The sequence below is a fragment of the Benincasa hispida genome, chromosome 12 (genome assembly GCF_009727055.1).
Source record: "Benincasa hispida cultivar B227 chromosome 12, ASM972705v1, whole genome shotgun sequence".
Taxonomy (NCBI): domain Eukaryota; kingdom Viridiplantae; phylum Streptophyta; class Magnoliopsida; order Cucurbitales; family Cucurbitaceae; genus Benincasa; species Benincasa hispida.
In genome coordinates, this window is record NC_052360.1 from 77,166,296 (window position 1) to 77,189,483 (window position 23,188).

Below are 23,188 nucleotides of genomic sequence, written 5' to 3' on the forward strand. Positions count from 1 at the left end.
CTCCTCTCTTTTTTTTTTAACCACCCTTTCTTTTTTTCTTTTTTAAAAAACAAGGGGAATATATAGATTTCCCGAAAAGAAGAATTAATTATTATCACTTAAACCTTTATCCTAACCAAGGTTTAAAATATCAATATCAACGAAAATGTCGAAGTCTCAACTGTATGAAAATTTCAGTGAAAATATTGATAAAATGTCGATTTTGATGAAAATTTATGAAAATATTATAAAAAAAAATTAAATTGCTAAATAATATTTTATGATTTTTTTTAAACCAGTCGAAATGTTTATTATTTATATTTTATTTGTATTAGGCTTTTTGTAATTTTTTTTATGTTTCATGGATTTTTTAATAATATAATAAAAATATCGATTTACCTTTCATTTTAAAACGAATTCGTAAAATGTGAAAATATGGATAGAAATATTCGACATATATTATAATCTTAACATCTTATCGGCCCACGTAATTTAAAAGAAAAAAGAAATAAAAACAAAGGAAAAAATAAACATCCTATATCGGCCATTGTATTGGTCATTATCATAAATATTGCTACATTTAAAGTCCCATCAATTAATAAGAGGCCTATTTTGTTGGGTCACTTTAAGGCCCATTATCGAAAACTGGGCCCGCTGTCCATAAACGTACAGCGATTCCAAACCAAAATTATCAGTATTTTATATTTACTAAAACTTTCTTTAGATGATTGCTTGCATAGATAGTAATTATATAATAAATATTAGAATTTATATAACAAGAAAAAACTAATTGCAAATATAGAGTTTTTATAATATAGATTTAGGTCAAAAAATGACAAAAATGAACATCACAGTCTAGCACATTTTGAGGAGAAGTCTATTTCGACAACCATCCTTTTTCCACAAGAAAAATAGACATGCTATCCGTGATAGAATCTAAGGAAAAGATACTTTTTTAGTTCCCAATTCTTTTGGAATATGTGTGTTTAGTCCTTGAAGTTTCAAATTAGCCATTTTAGTCCTTAAGTTTTCAATAATAGGTTTAAAAGGTCTTCTTCGTTAACAGAATTGTTTAAATTAACAGATCTGTCCAAGTAGTTTATTTAAATGCTGATGTGGCTTGCTGACTAAATTGATGATTTGGATTTAAATTTGTCTCGTGAAGTTCGTCTTGTAAAGTTACTTCACGAGACGAACTTCACGAGACCAAAGACAGAAAAGACGTGAAGTTGAGTTTGTTGAGTTCATTTCTCAGGAAGTTCATCTCGTGAAGTTCTTGTGAAGTAACTTCATGAGACAAAAGACAGAAATGATATGAAGTTGAGTTCGTTGAGTTCATTTATCATGAAGTTCATCTCATGAAGTTACTTCACGAGACAAAAGATAGAAATGACGTGAAGTCGAGTTAATTTCTCGTGAAGTAACTTCATGAGACGAACATCACAAGATAAAAGATAGGCATGACGCGAAGTTGAGTTCATTAAAAATAGACATGCTATCATTGATAGCTTTTCTTTATTAGTAATGCCAAAATGCTTGTCTTTTAGTATAGTTACTTTTGTTGAAATAATTTCTTGGCGAGAGAATACGTTTGCTACAATTAGATATTCGGATAGTTAAAGTGGATGAAATAAATTCTTCACTTTAAAAATTAAATACTTGAGATCACAGAGGTATCACTGATAGCATTATATCATTGATAGCTTGATATCAATGACAGAAGCTATCACTGATAGCTTGAGATATCGGTAAAGAAAGGTGAGTTGAATAAATCATTAGGTTCTTGAGAAAAAAAAAATAAAGAAAAGAGTAAATGAGCTGAAGAATCAAAAAAGAAAACGGAAAATAAAATTGAAAAAAAAGGAACACTCCACTACAAGAAAAATGAGCTCCTCCGATGCCTAAATTGCTCGTCGGGAGACCTCATCGGGAGACAGGGTGTCTCCCGACGAAGTAAAACATCGTCAGGAGTTCCTTGGGAACTCCCAATACCGTAAAATAGGTGTAAGGAGTTCCAATAACCGTTAGGAGTTTTGAGGAACTCCCGACGGTTCTCCTGATGCCCGTCGGGCGGCGTCGGGAGATGGGATCTGGTAAAAAACCAAATCCCTTCTTCTTCATTTCCCCCCTTCTTCTCTAAATTAAAACCCTAACCCCCGTCGCCCTCATTCAGCCGGCCACCTCTTCAACCCGACGATCTGTCCAGCCGCCGCCCCTTTCAGTCGCCGCCTCTCTTCAGTCGCCGCCCCTCTTCATCCCGCCGGTAATCTTCCGCCTTCCCCCTTCATTGCTTGCGATTTTATTGTTTATTTTCAAGCTTTTAGACAAGGTTTGTACACATCCATTTCATTTATTTTCTCTTATTTTGTATATTAATTTAAGCAATTGTTTTTAATTTCTAGAATGTTATTGTGGATTCAGTTTTTTTTTTTTGGATTGTGGATGTTATTGTGGATTGAGTTTTTTTTTTCCTTTTAATTCTTAAGGTTATGGATTACTTAATTTACATTAATAGATGTGACAATTTCTGCAATTTGGTGGATTATTGTGAATTGTAGATTATGGATGTTATAATTTATTCAATTTTGTGGATTGTGGATGTTTTTGTGTGTTTTTTGATGTTCGGGAGGTTTCATGTTTGTCGTGGGGGGTGGGTAGAGTTTGATTATACTCGTTTTGTCGTTGAACTTGGAGTTTTTGTGTGTTTATGAATGATTATGAAGTTCTAATGTGTTGTGGGGTTGGGTTGAGATTGGTTTAAACCATTTTGGGGAGAAAGTTTGAATTTTATGTGTGTTCGTTCTTGTTTATGAAATTTGTGTGTTTTTGTGTGTTTTTTGATGTTCGGGAGGTTTCATGTTTGTTGTGGGGGGTGGGTAGAGTTTGATTATACTCGTTTTGTCGTTAAACTTGGAGTTCTTGTATGTTTATGAATGTTTATGAAGTTCTAACGTGTTTGTGGATGTTTTGTTTATGAAGTTTGATCGTGTTGTGTATGTTTAAAAATGATGACATTTCAATGTTTTTGTTTTATTGTAGAATGCTGTTCGGTGATGAGGTTGGACGATTGTTCAAGATGCCGTGTTCCAAACGTGTTCTAGACGTTGTTTTCATTTTATTTCTTCTATGTATTTGTGAAAACAAATTTCTTTTATTTAGTATCGCCTTTGTTTTATTCTAGGATATTGTAATTTTTTATTTATTTGTTATAGTATGGACTTCGTTTTCGTTGTTTTATTTATTATGTGAATCTGTTTAGTTGGTTAATTATGTTTTACAGGTTATTCAGATCAAATTTAAAAAAATTACAAACTATAAATTAAAAATATTTAAAAGACAATTTTCAACTAATGAAAGAACTCCTCACACATATTTTACTGCGTCGAGAGTTCTTGTAACTCATGCATAATTTGTCCTTTTATTTTACTTCTTAGACATACATACATGTGTGTATACATACATACACATGTGTGCACACATACATATATATAGTGTATATATATAATCCTGATATTTTGAATAATTTTTCACCTTTAAAATTTGGTAATGATTTTATTTAATTCTTACCAGGTTAAATGTTGCACAGTTATGCATTATATGAGAATCTTTAAATTCATTAATTTTTATCAATTTATATCCTTATAGTTTTGGTGTTGTGTTTGTTGTGCCCCCATTAAATTTGTAAGAAAAAATTGTAGCACTTGGTCAAGTTTGAGATAAAAATTACCCTAAATTTTAGGAATTCAGTTTTCCCATAAACAATATTATTTGATCAATTTTGGCTAGCTAGTATAGCCAGTGGAATGACAACAATGAAATAATCAATACTATTATGTCAATTTTGATATGTTAGGCCGATTTGGTAATCATTTTATTTTTTTATTTTTGTTTTTGAAAATTAAATCTATCCATATTTCTTACCATGATTTGCATCTTTCTTAATTATAATAGTTAAATTCTTGGCCAAATTCAAAAAACAAAAACAACTTTTTGAAAGTTAATTTTTTTAGTTCTTAAAATTTGGCTTTTTATTTTTAAACAATTGATGAAAAGTAGATAACAAAAGAAGAAATTTAAGAGTGAAAGTAGTATCCATAGATTTAATTTTAAAAAACAAAAAAATAAAATGATTACCAAATGAAGCAACTTTTTGACGAGGGGAGCATAGATGAAAAGCCACCAAGAATATATATGTACATTATAAAAAACTGACTTTATTTTGTTTGTCAAATCTTTACATCAATATCAGTGACAAAATGTTTTTGTAACATTGGAGCCTTTAGCTGCCATGATATCAAAATAGAGTGATCATAAAGCCTATACTAGCATGATTAAAGAAATTTTAAAAAAGTTGATAATTGTTATTTGTATCAACATGTTAAACCTTAAAGAAGCTCATTCATAAGAATTTTGTATTGGTAACACCAAAATAGGTTGCAAGGATTCATGACAACTTTCAATTTTGAAAAAGTCAAATAAACGATACCTTTCAATTTTTCTTCCTTGTCATAAAGTTGAAACTTTGTGTGTATTTTGATTTTCACATTTTATTTCCTGATAAAATGTTTCTAATTCTAGTTCAAATAATATTAAGTCTAGTGCACATTTTATTTAGTTTATGTACCGTGCAAAAGCAAGAGTTTTGATTTATTGATCACTTTGTTTCATCAAGTCTAGTTCACAGGTTTTAATTTTTGATTTAGTGGTCAATTTATTTCCGATGGTAATTTTGTGAGGTTTTAGGTCAAAGTGAAATTTATTTTTGAAAATAAATGTTATCTAAAACGCAACAAAATAAATGTTACAGAAAATTTCAAGAACATCAAAGATAAACATAGAAAACTAGAACTAGAACAAAACACAAAGCTTTGGTAACCCAGTTTGGTATAGTACCACCTATGTTTCAGGAGTAGTGTGCCTGTGGAGAGATATTTTCACTAATATAAAGTCAAGCAATTGCAACAATATGTTTATCTATAAATAAACGACAATTACAGTGACACTCAAATAGCCAACTTAGCGAATGATCCACCTAAGTGTGAGATCTCCTCACTTTGAACATATTTAGGTTCCCCCTAACTGTGAGATCTCCTCACTTTCAATGTATTTAGGCTCCTCCTAAGTATAAAAATATTAGTGAACATTCACTTAGGCCTCTTAAGTACGGGACTTCCTTTCAACTTCTATCTTTCCACCCTCAAATGAAGACCACTTCACTTCATGAACTTAGGCTCCCCCAACCTTCTCAAGTAGTGATGTCTTAGGCTCTCCTTAAGACCAAGCATGTTTCAACAACAATCAAAAGCACAACTTCAAGATAAAAAATAATTCTGAATCACAATCATTGAGATTGGCATATACCACGACCACCATAAGATGAAAAGCTTCAAACAAAATGTTCAAAAGCGCCAACTCTAGCAAGACATCGTCTTGGATTTAAATAGACACAACGGAAATAGGAAAACACCCATATGCAAAATCTACAGAGCATAAACAAGGAAAGAATCCAAAAAATAAATTTGTAGAATTTGCTATATAAGAAAAAAATAAAGTTTGTAGAATCAGCATTCTGAGAGAAATTCTATGAGACAATTTTTGTGGCATCATCAAAACAGCCTAAAAAACAAACTCAAGCATCCTTAAACGAATACAACCAATTTCATAATCTCTAACAAACTCCTCCTTTGGCTATTATTTTTTAAGGCAAGATAATTGAACACAAACACAACCAGCAAGTTAAAAACATAGAATCAGACAAAAAAAAAATCATAAGAGATGCAGAAAACCAATAACCACACAACCTAAAGACTATCTTATCAAAGTAGAGATAACAACAAGAAGACAGAGGCAGAACTATTCTTCCCCTTTGTCTATCTTAGAAAAACAACCAAAACAGTTTAAACCACCAGGACCACTATCCATTCCACCAATAGTAAAGGCAATTTCAGTTGTAGTAGCAGACAAACACATCACTTGAAATAAAACATTCACCTTAGCTTTTCGTTCAATACACTGGTGAATTTGAAGAGACACTTCCCATAATTCAAAGGTCAATAATTGCATAATTCGTTTACTAAATAAAACAGTCATAATGGATTATTCTCCTTGAAATGTAATATCAATAGGCTGGTTTGAAATATTTTTTGTTGCCGCTACAAAGAACATGATATCCTTGAAACATATTGCAACTAAAGGTAAGAACATCAGGAGTAAGACCTATACACTCGTCCACAATAACCAAAACAGACTTTTGAGCCAACAAAATCCCACAAATCAAATGAAGATAGCAGGTGAGCAACTTGATGACATGAGAACTAATAAGACACATAACTTGAAGGATGACATATTTGACACTCAGCTCTGCTAACAACAACTTGCTAGTTTTAGGCCAAGCCTGTCTCACTCTACCTATCAATTCTATCACAAGATCCCTCATGGTGGGTCTTTGTGTAGGAGCATTGTCTGCACCAGCTCTTTTAAGAAATTTATTAATAAGAGCATCAAGGAACACAAAATAGAGCTCCCTCACATGAACTCTCCTGAAATTTGGACTATCAAAATCATCAAACCCATTTGGAAAATTCACAAAGAAATCTTGAACAAGTTTCAGATAGTTAGGATCAATATTCAATACAGTCTTTATCAAACCCGGTTTGACGATTAATTTCACAAACTCTAAGCAATCTTGAGCTCTATCAGTGAGCTCCTGCTCAACGCTAATTTTTCTTCTAACTACATATTTCCATGACCTACCACTTGCCTCGTTGTGAAGGGCATTCCATTAAGAGGCACAGAGGGAATAGAAAGAGAAGGATTCTTTTTACTTCGTGCACAATAATTATCTTCCTCAGAGGTTAAGTCTTCGACTACATCTTTAGCAGAAACAGATGTATCACTGTCAGAGACAAAAATATTTTTCTTAGATGAACGAGAGGAACCTTCAAGACTTGAGGCATTAACATCTTCAATTTACAATTTTTTTTCTTTATACTTAAAACACTCAGAATAATATCATCATCAGAACTCATCTCTTTAGAGTTCCTTTTGAAAGAATGAAATTCCATAGCAGAAGCGTGTGAATACATTTGCCAATGTAATTCATTTTAGAAATGTGCGAAAAATAGAGAAATCATACATAGGATAAAGATATATACTTACAATATGCTTTTAAGGAAAATAGAAGAATACCTCTTGAAGACCCTCTTCAACACAGTCTTCTTCCATTTCACAAACTCATGAACACCAGATCTTCTTCCCAAACTCACGAATGAACATGAACCTGTAGCAACACACCACCACTCGATTTTCTTGTTATTGTCCAAACAAGGATCAAGGATTGTGGGATCCTTAATTTGATAAGAAGAGTTCTTATGAGAGAGAGCTTTGGTGTGAGGGAGAAAAGAATTTTTTGTAGAGAGAAACTCTCTTTTTCTATGATATTTATCAATGAACAATATGACAAAAAAAAAAAAATTCCATCTCTTTTCACGAATGAAAATGAAGTGGTTGGATAGGGGAGTACTACTTCACAAATAGGGTTGACAAAAATCCCCGTAGGGTCAGGTCCCCGCCTCGACTGGGGCGAAAAATCCCCAATTTGACCGGGGATGGGGTCAAACCGGGGATCCTTATGAACGAATCAGGATCACTTCGTTTGTAGCATCTTTACAACAACGTGTAACAACTACAGAGTGAGCAGCATCCGATAGTGTTACCAGAATAAGGTACCCAATCTTAATCGTATGCTATAGCTTATTTTGACTATTTAAGTGAACCTAATCCACTTTTATGTCTCCACATAAAGTTTAAGTATTCATATAACAGCCATGGATCTTAGTTTATTGGATTTAGACTTTATAAGTGCAATTTATAGATTCAATAACAACTTTATTGAAATAATGTCGAATAACATCTTTTATTGATAATAGAATATGTTTAACTTTATAAACTACGAGTTTTAAGACATACAACCCAACAATTTTTTGGTCTGATCTTATGCAAACTCATTGCACAAGATGCCCCCACTTCTCATGTCACCACATGAACGAATTAGGATCACTTCGTTTGTAACACTTTACAACTCCTTGTAACAACTACAGAGTGGGTCACATCCAATAGTGTTAACAGAATAAGGCACCCAACCTTATTCCTATGCTTTAGATCATTTTGACTATTTACTCGAACCTGATCCACTCTTATGTCTCCACATAAAGTTTAAGTACTCATGTAATAGTCATGGATCTTTTAATTTATTGGATTTATTTCTAAAACGAAATAAACAGTCCATATATTCAATAACAACTTTATCGATTTACAAAATTAATTTATTATTTACAAACCACGAGTTTTAGGACATAAAACCCAACAAAAAGGTGTGCTTAATTTTCATGGAGGCCAAGGGAGGCCTTATTTTTTTCTTCTCCCTTTGTGTTTTCAGTATCACTAGGCTAGATTTTAGTTTAATTTTGGATTGTAAGCATGGATTAGGTCGTTTTCTCACGAATTTTTCTATGAATTTTTTAGGAAAATTTAATCTAATTTCTTGGATCAAGGATTCAATGTTAAATTCTTGAGTTTTCTACTTCCAATTGATGTTTTGCAATTCTAAATTGTGCATTCTTTGAATTTTCTTGATTTTTTGAACGCATGATTTTGAGATTGTTTGTTCATGTATAATCGTGCATGCTAATTGATTCTTAGTTCATCAAAATTTTGCATGAATATCTTGTCAAATTTATTTTTGCATAAGAATGTCTTGCTAAGGTCTCTTAAGTAGGTGATAACTTGTAGAAATATAAGTTTTTATAGCTTTTTTCTTAGAATAATAAAGGAAGGAAAGAAGATTATGCCTCAATCATGCTTAAAATTCATGCTAAATATCAAACTTGCGCTAAAGCATCTCAAAAGCACCCTCTAACCGCATATCATGAGCATATTGCACCAAGAGTATTTATTTTGCAGGTGATCATAGGAGACGCGCATGCTTTAATCTTTCAAAGAACAAACAAACGATCACATGCCTCGAGATCTCTGAAACTGTACCAACGGATTTTTGATCGAGCTTCCAGAATATTGACCATGTTTGAAGTGCTGACATTCACACCTACCACGTCAGATGATGACGATTGATCAGAGTGGGAATCCCAACAAGGAACAATGCATGGTTTTATAAATAGAGTCTTGATGCCAAGAAGAAGGCATCCGATCTTTAGAAAATTTATGATCTAGAAATTCTATGATTTACGAGAGAGAAATCCAACTCCATCTTTCTCACCCCTATTCATCATTGGACCCTCACCGAAGCAAGAGTACGAGAGGGTCTTCTCCATCCCGCTCAACCATCCCAACATCAGCAGCCTAGACATTCACCTGTTGAGAGCAAAAAAATGCTACCAATAACCTCTTCACCTTATTCTTTTATCATTTTGTGTTGTACTGCATTATAGTTTAAGAAATTATTCACCTGTATTCAACAACTATATCTCTATCTTAATATTATCATGTCTTCATTCGCCATTTTCTATATCTTCGTTTTCATTTTAACCTTTTCCATGAGTCACTAATCTCAACGGGGTAAAGGGGAAGGTTAATATCATGAGCTAAGTAGAATCTAAGGAAGTTGTCCTATTTGTTTAATGTATAGTTATTTAAATGCTGGCCTATAAACAATCATAGAGACAAGTAGCTATAACTAGCCTCCTGAGAAGGAAAGCAGTTGCAGAACTCATTAAACAAAGCAAGAAGTATTTCTGGAGATAAAAATAACCTTGTGCTCATAACAACTTTAGTGTATTGGCCATCAAAAGGTGTGCGATAATTGGAAGTTGCGAGCCAGGATAAGTTCATGCGATAATGCTTGGTGATGTGGTATGAATCTTCTCCCCCACCCTGACTTTTCCATACATTTTACCTTCACGTTAAGGCCGTTGTTTTCTACAGTATCTCTTTACGATTATCTCTCACGAGCATCTTTGCCAGTTTAGAACCAAGTTAATCGCATGTTTTTTACCTCATTCTTATAAATTTGTAACTATGCTGCATTGACACACTTATCTATCTCGATTGGTATAAATCACCGTGTTTGACCTTAGAACACCCTAAGAAACTCGTAATCAGGTTACATTTGGCCTGACAATGAGAAAACTTGTGATCGACGCATCTCACTACACTTAGACGCAGAATATTAATAACACAAATACACCTTAGTGTGGACCAAAATCAATGCATATTTTCAGTGCAAAAATTTTTTGGCAGCACTACCAAGGATTTGGCAACTAATTGAGTCTTTATTTTTTTGTGAATTCTATAGGCACCCTTTCTCTTTTTGGAGTACTATAAGCTTAAGCGATAGATTGCAGACAATATATGAGTATGGGAATAGAATCCAAGCTTAATGTTGACCCTGCAATAGAAAGAACTTTTAGTCACATAGTAAGGCAGAATCGTAGTCGGCGTAGAAGAAATATGGCTAACAACAACAACAACAATTAGAACAATCTAACGGAAGCAAATGGTATGTTCGGACATCAACTGCTAGATCCTATTCTCCTTATTGTTGATCATAATATTCCTATGAGGAATTATGAGACCCTAAATCTCTATGATTTCTCGCCTGGCATCATGAGGCCAACCGTTGATGAGAATGTAAGGTTTGAGATCAAACCACTAATGCTGCAAGTGGTCTAGAACGCTAGATAGTTTAGAGGATTATAGGGTAAAGATCCACATGCCTATCTTACAAGCTTCGTGGAGATGTGCAATACATTCTCCATTCTAGGCATGACACCAGAAGGGATCCATTTATCTCTATTCCCTTATACTCTCTGAAACGAGGCCAAGAAATGGGCCTATTCCCTTGAGCTGAATGAGATAGTATCTTGGGATTTGTTGATTGAATGTTTTATGAAGAAGTTTTTCCCTTCAGTTGTTAACACAAGGAGACGACATGATATTCTAAATTTTGAGCAAGGAAATGTGGAAACCTTAAGCATCGCATGGGCCTGATTCTGATGTCTTTTAAAGAATTACCCATATATTGGTATTCCTGACTATATTCTGATGAAACATTTTACAATGGGCTGAATAGAGCCACATAGGCGATTGTAGATGCCTCCGCAACAGGAGGATTCATGGACAAGACCTACACAGAGGCGAAGGTGATTTTAGATCGTATTTCAGGAATACGGATGACTGGGTTGATGATAGCTATGGAAGCTGGAACGCTGAAAAAAGGAAACGGAGGGGGCAATAGTACCAACAGATGTGGTAAGTTCATTAGCCACCCAAATGTGTACTTAACTTCTTTTATATGGACCATGGCAATCAATCAAGGAGCTTTGAACAAAAATGTTGCACACTTGAACACAATGACACAAGTTGCGGCAATGAGCTACATACAATGTGGGGAGCCTCACTCTATTGAAGCTTGTTTGCATGACGCATAGACAGTCTGCTCTATCCACAACAACCCGTTCAATAATACCTATAATCCGAGTTGTAGAAATCATCCCAATTTTGCTTGGGGAGGGAATCAAGATCAGACTGGGCAGAAGAACTTGCATCTGCAGCAGCAGGCGCATAGGGGGAATCCTCCCGGATTCAACCAGCATCCTCAAGGCCATCAACAACACCAGAACTGTCATCAATTCAATCATAACCACACATCCAGTTCCAATGCATCATCATCCTTAGAAGCACTTCTCAAGGAGTATATTTAGATAAATGACAAATTAATTCAATTGCAAGCCTCTACGATACATAATTTATATCATACCCCCTCCCAGTTTACCCTCTAAAACTGAAAGAGAACATGACGACAGTAGTTACCGACCTAGGTACCAGCACTTACTGCCCAACTTAAGGTTTGAGATCAAACCATTAATGCTACAAGTGGTCCAGAACGCCAGACAATTTAGAGGATTATAGGGTGAAGATCCACTTACAAGCTTCATGGAGATGTGCAATGCATTCTCCATTCTAGGCATAACACCAGAAGGGATCCGTTTATCACTATTCCCTTACACTCTCCAAGACGAGGCCAAGAAATGGGCCTATTGCCTTGAGCCGAATGAGATAATATCTTGGGATCTGTTGATTGAACGTTTTATGAAGAAGATTTTCCCTTCAGCTGTTAACACAAGGAGGCGGTAGGATATTCTATATTTTGAGTAGGGAGATACGGAAACCTTGAGCACCGCATGTGTCTGATTCCGATGTCTTTTAAAGAATTACCCATATATTGGTATTCCTGACTGTACTCGGATGGAAACATTTTACAATGGATTGAATAGAGCCACATAGGCGGTTGTGGATGCCTTTACAATAGAAGGATTCATGGATAAGACCTACACAGAGGCGAAGGTGGTTTTAGATCGTATTTCAGGAATATGGATGACTGGGTTGATGATGGCTATGGATGCTGGAATGCTGAAAAAAGGACACGGAAGGTGCGATAGTACTAGCAGGTGTAGTAAGCTCATTAGCCACCCAAATGGCTATTGTAACTTCTTTTCTATAGACCATGGCAATCAATCAAGATGCTTTGAACAAAAATGTTGTGCACTTGAACACAATGACATAAGTTAGAGCAGTAAGCTGTATACAATGTGAAGGAGCTCCACTTTGTTGAAGCTTGTCTGCATGGCGCATAGACAACTTGCTCTATCCAAAACAACCCGTTCAGTAATACCTATAATCCGAATTGTAAAAATCACCTCAATTTTGCTTGGGGAGGGAATCAAGATCAGACTGGGCAGAAGAACTTGCATCTGCAGCAGCAGGTGTATAGGGGGAATCCTTCCAGATTCAACCAGCATCCTCAAGGCCATCAGCAACACCAAAACTGTCATCAATTCAATCATAACCAGGAATCCAGTTCCAATGCATCATCATCCTTAGAAGCACTCCTCAAGGAGTATATTCAGAAAAATGACATATTAATTCAACCGCAAGCCTCTGCGATATGTCCAAAAACAAAAACAAGCATATGTCCAACGAAATAAGATGACAAAAATAACATGTGTCCCAAAATAAAATGAGTTTCACAAGCCCCCAACTCATTTCCAAATGTGTATACATCAAAATGAGTTTAACCTAACTTCTTCTAAGATCACCAAACTTTGGGTGGTAAGCTACAGTGGATTCAACTGCGAGGGAACTAACCACTACCTGGAAAAAAGGAAAAACATTTGAAACTTGTGAGTTGGTTGCCCAGTGAGTGACACATAGAAATACCTTTCCTCTCAAAGCTTTCATATGCTTTAATGTAAATAAATGACATGCTGGGAAATAAATTCAACCAATTTTCCTAGTATCACGCTTTAATCATAACGTTATAATCAATCACGCTACCCAGCCTTAGTTGAGAACGAGCATTCATAGCTTAAGCTTCCAACGTTCATTCAAGGCCGTGAGACCCATACTTCGGTCCCTTAATGAAGACTGTGGCCAGGAGAAACATACTTCGGCCTCTCATAAGGAACTACCTACGTGCACGTGGAGTATACTAAGTACCATCAACACTTTAGGTACTTCCTTGGATACCTTCTATACCTTCGGTACCTGGTGCATTAGAAACATAACATTCATGGAAAAATACGAGCATCATTATTAGTCAACATGCATGCTTCACAATTAATAACATGTAGTTGCATTACGTTTCATACATTCTCAACATAAGCTAGGATTAATAAAACTCATTTAAAGCATAAATATAAACTTTAGTTGCATGGAAAACCCATGAACATTAGCATGAAATTCATTTGAAACACATGTCCCTTTTTTTATCATGTTTGAAAACCTTTAGTCACTCACTAATTCTTAGGCTTGGTTCCTCCTAAGCTTTGTAGGCATCCCCAATGGACGTAGTTCCTACACATCAAAGAATAAGATTTAGTTGCTACTTGGCCTCCCTTTTGAAACTACTTTTTTAACTAAGCTCATACTTGGTAAGGGATTGCCCAATCGTCCAACATTTTCCATATTCAATTTCTAACGCAAATAACATGAAAACTAGAACCCATTTTATGAAAGTTTCTTCTCCAAACATGTTCTGAATTTCATTACCAATGATACCTCAGAGTTTCAGCATGAAACTTCTTGTGGTTTAGCCTAGGCCCTCGAATCTTTCCCGACATCCCTAACTGTAACTTTCTGCTTGAGTAAAGATTCTATGGTTAACATCCCAAAATATATAACTCGAATCATAGACCTTCTCTTGCCAAGGTTCCTTCTACAAACTTACTTGGAAGGATGTCTACGAGAATACCTTAAAGTTTCGGCTTAAAAATCCAAGCGGTTTGGTCTAGATCTATGTTTTTTCATCGAGTGCCTGGAAATGTCCGAAAATGAACCTCTAACACTTCTTTCCTTCTCGACCTTATTTCCGGTGAGATCTCCTTCCAAAGGCTTGATTTGAGCAACTAGACTCGAAGAGCTTTCGAATGGTACCAAGTTCTCCTGGTTTGCTCGAGTAAAACTTCCAAACTGAGCCCTTGAAATTCTCTTCTTTTTTATACTATTGTCTAGCCCTTCACCTGAAATCTCCTTAAGAAACCTCACCCATTAATGAAGATCAAAGGTCTAGATTACTCCATCTGTCCAGATAACTAAAAGAGGAGTCTAAAACTAAGCATTTAAATCTGAGTGTTTAAAGCAATTTGTTTCTCACTGGGGAAACTCGGTGGGGAGAGGTCCTTACTCGAAAGACATTTCCAGGACTCTCTGTTAAATACTCGACGAGAGGACTCACTACTTGATGTGGAACTCGATGATGAGAGCTTGCTCGACACGCGTTCCTCTTTTGATGCTCAAACTCGACACGCGAGCCTTCCATGCTCACCCTCGACAATCACCTTTTTTCTCACTCATACATACTCGATACTCGGTAGCATCTACTCGACGCTCGACCCTTCTCGATCACTTATACTCGACGCTCGCCTCCTTCTTCACTCAATTATACTCAATGCTCGGCATCATCCACTAGATGCTTGCTTGATGTCGGGAAATTATAAGTCAATTTTACTTGACAACCAAAATCCCGTGGACGCGGTATGCAATGCATGTTCTTAAGATATGCGTTGATAGTCATGCGTCGTGGTCATACGTTAGACTGATAATGCGTTAATGAATGTATGCGATGACCATGCATCCTGCCACAAGTTTTCTTGTGCTCACGCCAAGTATAACGCAAATGCAAGTTTCTCGAGTAATCTGAGGTCGAACACAGGGACTTGTAGCTATATGTATGCGGTAATGTGCATGCGGCGGTTTGAATAAAAGAATGGAAGGGATGTTGCTAAGTTAATCCTACTCCTACTCCTATCTAACAGACAACGCAATGAGAATATGCATGAGAGGTAGAGATAGACAAACCTTGATAAGAAATAAATGTGTGGGAAAATAGATAAAATGCAGAGATGATTTCAATGCAACCCTTAAAAGTGACCACAAGGGTAACCTTAGTCAACACAAGCCAATGCGATCATGCTACACTCATGCACGACAAATCATTTTCCAATGCAAATGTGGTGCTTCTAAGTCGAGGACGTATGTGTTGAATGCAAAAGTGTCCATAGAGCTTATTCCTAAGTCTCTACTCTTTTCCCATGTGATGATGAAAAATGCACACAACGCTGCGATGATCGCACACAATCGTATCCTATCTCTAGGATGCATGCGATGGGTAATAGAAAACAGTGCTTATTCTTAAGCTCCTATCTCTCGTATTATGTGTTCTAATCTGACTCTCCCGAGCCTAGATTCTGACCTGACCTTCCCAAGCCTAGATCTTGTCCTTAGACTACCCTCCCGAGTATCCATAATGGACGAATGAAGCATACATAATACAAGACAATCGTATGAACTTGGTTAACGCAAGATTGTTACTATCCCTAATGAACAATGCATACATTGCTTAATGTGTTCAACCATTTACCCTCTCAGGCAGTTGATTGTTGCTAACTTCACTCATAGACAAGCAATACGTTAGCCTATAGACAGGCGTTGCAGCAGCTTCACACTAAGTAAATAAGATTACTCACACACTCGCACAACGCACACCTCTCAGTGGGTTGCTACATGCTTCATATCCCTAGTCCATATGACTAAGTATGCGATACTCAAACAATCCCACTAAGTGTTGCATTGAAAGTAAAGATGCTAAGCAAAGAAGATGGAGATGGAGTTGAAGGAACAGAGAAATGCATTGAAAACAAATTGTATTAATTCCTTAATTCCAAGATGTCATACAATACAATATAAGAAAGAAAGGAAAAGGAAATGACCGGCTGGAAGCAAAGATTTGCTCCCAGCGGATGTGCACAAGGCTACCGGTGGTGCCATGGATGGGCAGAGGAACTGCCTCTTTCGAGATCTAACTCTGGTCGAAGGCTCCGATCGTCACTCGGAATGGATGAAGGAGGTGAAGAACTTTCAGCCATCTTCTCACGCATTTGTCTAGATCGCAAGGATCCGTCCTAGGCGAACCTCAGGCGAAAACCTTGGATAACTTGAATTTCTGCTCATCAACTTCTATTTATAGAGCTTGGGTCGCCGACAACATTAATTGGATTGCTCTGAGTCTGACGTTCGGCGTGTTAGTTCTTTCTGAACCTCTACCACTAACCGCGTGGTAGGTGAAATGTCAGCATTAGCTTTGGATTTTCTCGAGGTAGATGCGTTAATGCGTTCATTCCACCTACCTTACATTGATCCCATTAGAATGCATTGTCGCAAAGCCGCAATCATTCAATGGCCGCATTCGCTTAATACCGCAACTCTTCCTGATGACCGTAATCGCTTGACGAGTGCAACTACCATGCGATAGATGCATACGGCTGATTACCACAACATCCATGCATTGATCGATGTGTTTGCCTTTGCGATGGAGTGTTTCTCCGCATGCAGTCATCTATGCGGTGGTCCGGTTTCCGCGTTTGCATTCATTTCCTGCGTTAGCTACAAAAAGTAGAACATTGAACGCATAATAACGCAAAATAATGGGTTAGCTGAGATTCAACATGCTAATCGACGTAAGCTCACTTTCTCGTGAATTCCATCATGATTGCCGCATATTCTGCCTAACAACCTTCATAATTCTAAGTAAAAGGCCTAGGATGACATGCATTTCTGCATGTCATCACTCGCCTGGCACTTACTCGATGTTCAAGCATCCTTTAGTACAATCAACACTTTGCCCAAAATTTACCTTGTAAACCCAGAATGATGTGAATGAGAGCTAAGCTTCCTTATTTAACCATTTTCTCCAGTTTCAAACTCATCTTTTACTTCGGGACGTACGAATCCAATTTAACTTAGGTACTTAACCCAACATTTTGCTTAATTTAACAGTAATCATAGTTAAAAAGGGAAAAGTAAGGTGCGGGTCTTACAATTAGAAGTCCAAGTGGGACAGCTTGCCAGTGGATGAATAGCAGTCAACTAGGATCGTTGACAAGTAATTCCGAAGCTCCACGAGGAAATGGAAAAGAGCAATGTCAAGTTGTGACATTGCGCAATGAAAAAACTACAAACTATACGACAACCGATCCCAAAGAAGCAAAGCCAGAAAAGACTCCCTTGACACAAGTAAAAGAATCCTCCACGATTATTGAACCTGCACCTACACTAGAAATACCTATTAACTCTGACTCAACTAACTCTACATTGACTAGTGATTTTTTTACCTTTTCATTTAAATCTTCGGACCAATGTCCTGATAATGTACAACAACATATGAAAAATTCTTCCCAAAACATCAGCTCAGAGCTTATGTTGCAGGAAAGCAATGCATCTAATGAACAAAAAGAAGCAAGAGAAATCTTGCAGGTCCCACCGTCGTTTCCTAGCAGGTTGAAAATAAAAGATGACAGTAGGCAATTTGAAAGATTTCTAGATGTCTTAAAGAAACTTCACATCAATATACCTCTGGTTGAAGCATTAGAACAGATGCCTAGCTACATGAAGTTCTTAAAAGACATCCTTGCAAACAAAAGAAGGTTGGGGGAGTATGAAACTGTCGCGCTAACACATAAGTGTAGCGCATTATTCAAGAGCAATATTCTTGAAGGTCTGAAGGATTCGGGTAGTTTCACCTTGCCATGCTCAATCGAGGGAAAAGAAGTTGGCCACGTGTTATATGACCTTGGGGCAAGCATCAACTTGATGTTGCTCTCTATGTTCAAGAAGTTAGGGATCAGTGAGGCCAAGCCCACTACCGTAACCTTATAACTTGCTAACAGGTCAATAACGCATCCTAAAAGGAAGATTGAGGATGTACTATGTAAATTGACAAGTTTATTTTCCCCACTGACTTCATTATCCTATACTAATAGGCGGACATAAATATTCCTATCATCTTGGGGCGCCCATTCTTAGCCACAAGGCACGCATTGATTGATGTGCAGAAAGGAGAACCAACCATCTGTGTAGATGATCAAAAAGTTAAATTCAATGTGTTTAATGCATTGAAATACCCAGATGACATATAGACCTGTCAATGCATAAACGATATCAGGGTTGGATGATGGAAATTATTGAAAAGGGAATTAGAAGAAGAAGAAGAAAATCTGGTTGTTGAAGAAATCCATGCGATAATGAAGTATGAATCTATTGTTGAATCTTTAAATCTAACTGAGAATGAAACAAAAAAAACCAAACCGTCCCTGGAGAAGCCACCTTTATTAGAGCTTAAAACTCTACCAGCCTACCTCAAATATGCATACTTAGGTGATAAAGGCACTCTGTCAGTCATTATTTCTGTTGCGCTAACAGCGGAAGATGAAGAGGCCTTACTGAAAGTGCTGAAGAAATACACCAAGGTCATCGGCTGGACCCTAGCTGACATTCGTAGGACCAGTCCCTCATATTGTATGCATAACATATGACTAGAGGAAGGAAAAGGTAGTTTCATTGAGAGGCAACACAGGTTAAATCTAGTCGTACGTGAAGTAGTAAAGAAGAAAATTATCAAATGGCTCGATACTGGTGTCATTTACCTAATCTCTGACAACAGTTGGGTTAGCCCAGTTCAGTGTATGCCTAAAAAAAGGAGGGATGATAGTGGTGACAAATAGTAAGAACGAGTTGATCGCCACAAGGACTGTGACTGGCTAGCACGTATGTATGGATTACCGTAAGCTGAATCAGGTCACAAAGAAAGATCATTTCCCCTTATCGTTCATTGACCAAATGCTGGATAGACTCGAGAGTAATAAATTCTTTTGCTTCTTGGATGGTTATTCATCAACCAAATAGCCATTGCGCTTGAGGATCAGGAGAAAACCACCTTCATGTACCCTTTTGGCACCTTCGCCTTTTGGCGCATGCCCTTTGGGCTATGAAATGCACCCCACACCTTCCAGAGATGCATGATGACGATAATCTCTAAATTCTGGGAAGATTTAGTGGAGGTGTTCATGGACGATTTCTCTATGTTTGGTAATTCGTATGATGTATGCCTGACCAACTTAGAGAATGTGTTGAGAAAATGTGAAGAAATGAACCTCATCCTTAACTGGGAGAAATGCCACTTCATGGTTACTGAGGGCATAGTGTTGAGGCATAAGATCTCCAAAGCTGAGCTTGAGGTTGATCAAGCGAAAATTGATGCAATAGCCAAGTTTCCACCACTTGTACATGTTAAAACATTGAGAAGCTTTTTGAGGCATGTAGGGTTTTACAGAAGGTTTATCCCAAATTGCAAGACCTCTCAGTGCGCTCCTCGAAGTTGATACACTACAAGAATTTTGGGCTTTAATGTCGGTTGGAAAAAGTGAAATCAGATGTATAATGTTGGTTTTAATTTTTTTTTAGAAAAATAGATCTTTAATGTCGGTTTTAAACTGACATTGTAGGAGTACCTTTAATGTCGGTTTAAAACCGACATTAAAGACCCACTTCAATTTTTCCTCTAACTTTCTATTTTCCCCCAATTTTTTTCATTTCCCTTCTCACTCTCCCTCTATTTTCTTTTTCCTCTCAATCTCGCACTTCCTTCTTGAGACCCTATTCTTTCTCACTCCTATCTCATTTCGTCGATCTCCACCAGATCTGTCGTTCTCTGTCGGTCTCCACCAGATTTGTTGTTCTCCACCGATCTTCACCAGATCTGCACATTTTATCGTTTGTTTTGTCGTCGTGCAGGTCTCCTCCAGATCTGCCATTCTTCGTCGGTCTCCACCAGATCTACCGTTCTCCACCAGTCTCCACCATATCTTCCATTCTCTGCCGGTCTCCACAGATGCGCCATTCTCCGCCGGTCTCCACCAGATCTACCGTTGTCCGCTGATCTTCACCAGATCTGCACATTTCATCGTGTGCAGGTCTCCATCGGATCTGTTGTTCATCGTTCATCGTCGTTCGTTCCGAAGTTAGGGACGTCGTCGTTCGTTCGTTATCCTATTACAGTCTTATTGAAATTGCTAGCCTTGAGAAACCAGTTTTAGTTAACATCATTGTGATAAATTGTTGTTGTTATTATTAATTTCTTATATTTTTCAACCCTTTGTGGTTACTAGTTTTATTTGTTAGCATTAAAGCTTCATTGGAAAAGTGAATGAGTTGCTTTAATTGACTAGGCAGAACAAACAGTCAATTCCCGAGTCATCAGATTCTTTTGATGGCTTAGGAAGTGGTGAAAAGGGCAATAATCATCCACATTTTTCTACAATCTGTCATAAGCAGGTAAACTTTTGATTGTTTTGGTATTGTGAACTTTTATATTAACCTCAATATATATAAATCTAATCCTGGATTAACTGGACAACCAAAGTATTGAAAACAATGTTTAGTTTCATTAAGTTTTTCTTCTCATTAACATATCTTGGAATTTTCATTGTTCCTTTGGTTGTATTCATCGGACAAATAGATTTGTTAGGCCATGAACTTATGAATCAATTTTCAATGACTTAAAATTGCAGCAATATTTAGTCATGGCCAAATAATTTACATCTGAAAATTTCATATTCTTTAGTTTTGGCTCAATTAGAAAATAACTACGTTTGAATTATTTACATTAAACATTGGTGTAATTTTATTTTGTGAAATAGGTTGTACGGCCACTACGGACATCAAAATCTGAATCATCAGATTCTCTAGATAGCTTATTTAATGACAAGGATGCACCCAATGAAATCTCTTCAGCTGTTATACCAAAGGAGGTAACCTACATACTGATGCTTTTTATCTTTAATGTGAAGCATATACAGTTTTCTTGAGTCGAAATTGTTGAAAATGTGATATATGTAATTCCTGCTCCCACGTGGAATTCAATGGATTAAATTTGACCAGCAGGATCACGGCTACATTGTTGTTTTGTATAAGTGTTATATAAAAGAAGTAGCAATGAATGGACAATGCATTGAGCATGACACATAGGCTGTTTATAAGCGTTATGAATACCTTGCATGTGTTAGCTTCTGTTTATAAGTGTTATAAAGGAAATTAGACCTAAAATCAATAATTAAGAGTTGCATGCGGACTTAGGGTGAACTCAAAATTTTTTAAAAGGATTTTAAAATTGGATTGAGATAGACATAAGTTCAAGTGGTTCTAAAAGGTTTAGTAACCTAGATTAATCTTTTAAAATCGGTTTAATAGGATTAAATTGGTTGGAATAAAAGATTAAATTTTTTGTAAACCTATCTATAAGGGACCTTTTGTCTAAGGCGGGTTCTGGCTAGGCTGGGGTTCTTAAGTTGACGGAAACATAACACCCCTACCTGGGAACCTACTGGAAGGTGAATTGATAGATTTTTCAACAAGCATGTGACGATTTGGTCAAAGATTTCATTAAAGAGTTTAATCGATGATGATCAAAAGTTGTTCGACTATCCAAGGTAAAAGTTACTCTTGGAAAACCTAAAATTCACTTAGTTAAAATCCTCCGTGTTTTTTCTAAGTTAGCTAAACCCTAGGTTAAAAAATACTCAGTGGGAGGAAGAAGCGTACCAGATATATCTATGATTTCACTCACGTTTCTCCCTGTATGTTCACACCGTGAGATTCATTCTTGGCCTCGTGGTGCCCTGGATGTATCCCCCTTCGGATGGTGTTTGCATGAGTCCAATATCAAGGTGAACGGAGAGAGTGTTTATAGTAAGTGGGTGAAGGGTGTGTGTCAACATGTCCTATGGTCTCTGTCATTAGTTCACACTGTGAAATCATTCTGTACTCCCTCGTGTTGCCTTTGTGCGTCCCCCTTCGGATGGGTTTTATGCAGTTGGTCAAGATCAAGGTGAACTCCAGAAATGGATAGGGTCGCTTTAGGTTTTTGCCCAATCAGATTTTTTCCCTTCGGATTGGCCTTTTGGGACTGACCTCTAGGGCCTAAAATGGCGAGTCACACTTACAAGAGATTGTTAAGCAAGTTAATGAACTCTTGGGCAAATCAATGATGGCTAGTCGTTATAGGAGCAAGAGTTGTTTTGGTATTAATGACTGGTTGAGAACTTCTCATTTCAGAGGAGGGATAACTGACCTCCCTTCCGCGGCTTTTGTCCTAAACCTTTGAAGCATCATTGCAAAACTAGATGTCACACGGGATTTATGTTAGTTTTGCTAAAACCTTATTGGATGTTGTTTTATATTACAATGGGTATTTGCTCAAAACCTAACGTAGGTCAATGTGTTTTTCTTTTCAGCAACTCTTTAGTATTTCAATTTAAAGCTTTTAAAATGACTGATTACTTATAGTGGAAAGAATCGTGTGAAACGAATTTCATGGCAAACGACCTCGATCCCACTACTTTCCAAAAGAGTAGACAAGATAGTAAATATGATTTATTGGTCTTGGAGACGTGTCTGGTAGAGAATGATGATTCTGCTGGATCTTTGATTCAGATGCTACCAATCATGTCAGTTCCTCTTACCAAGGATTCAGTTCCTAGCAAACGTTGCCACAAAGAGAGATGGCTCTTCAAGTCAGTACTGGGGAGGTTGATTCGGCTGTTGTTGTAGGTAGGCTGAAGTTATTTGTTGACAAGAAATGTTATATGTTACTGGAAGATGTTAGAAGGTGCAAAATCAATGGGTGCCGGAGCTGCTACAATTGCTTCAGCGGGAGCTGCTGTCGGTATTGGAAACGTGTTCAGTTCTTTGATCCATTCCGTGGCGCGAAATCCATCATTGGCTAAACAATCATTTGGTTATGCCATTTTGGGCTTTGCTCTAACCGAAGCTATTGCATTGTTTGCTCCAATGATGGCCTTTT

The 23,188-nt window shown here is 36.8% G+C and overlaps 1 protein-coding gene across 1 annotated transcript; it reads right to left on the reverse strand.

The window, feature by feature from the left end:
• Positions 1 to 4,846: 4,846 nt before the first annotated feature.
• On the reverse strand, positions 4,847 to 14,812 carry LOC120067652. Its single transcript, XM_039019191.1, has 6 exons — positions 14,678 to 14,812; positions 14,331 to 14,523; positions 12,741 to 12,820; positions 12,542 to 12,639; positions 7,168 to 7,410; positions 4,847 to 6,518 (listed from the first exon to the last, which is right to left on the reverse strand). The coding sequence occupies exons 1-6, from the start codon at positions 14,810 to 14,812 to the stop codon at positions 6,098 to 6,100; spliced, it is 1,170 nt and encodes a 389-aa protein (XP_038875119.1). The 3' UTR covers positions 4,847 to 6,097.
• Positions 14,813 to 23,188: the final 8,376 nt, after the last annotated feature.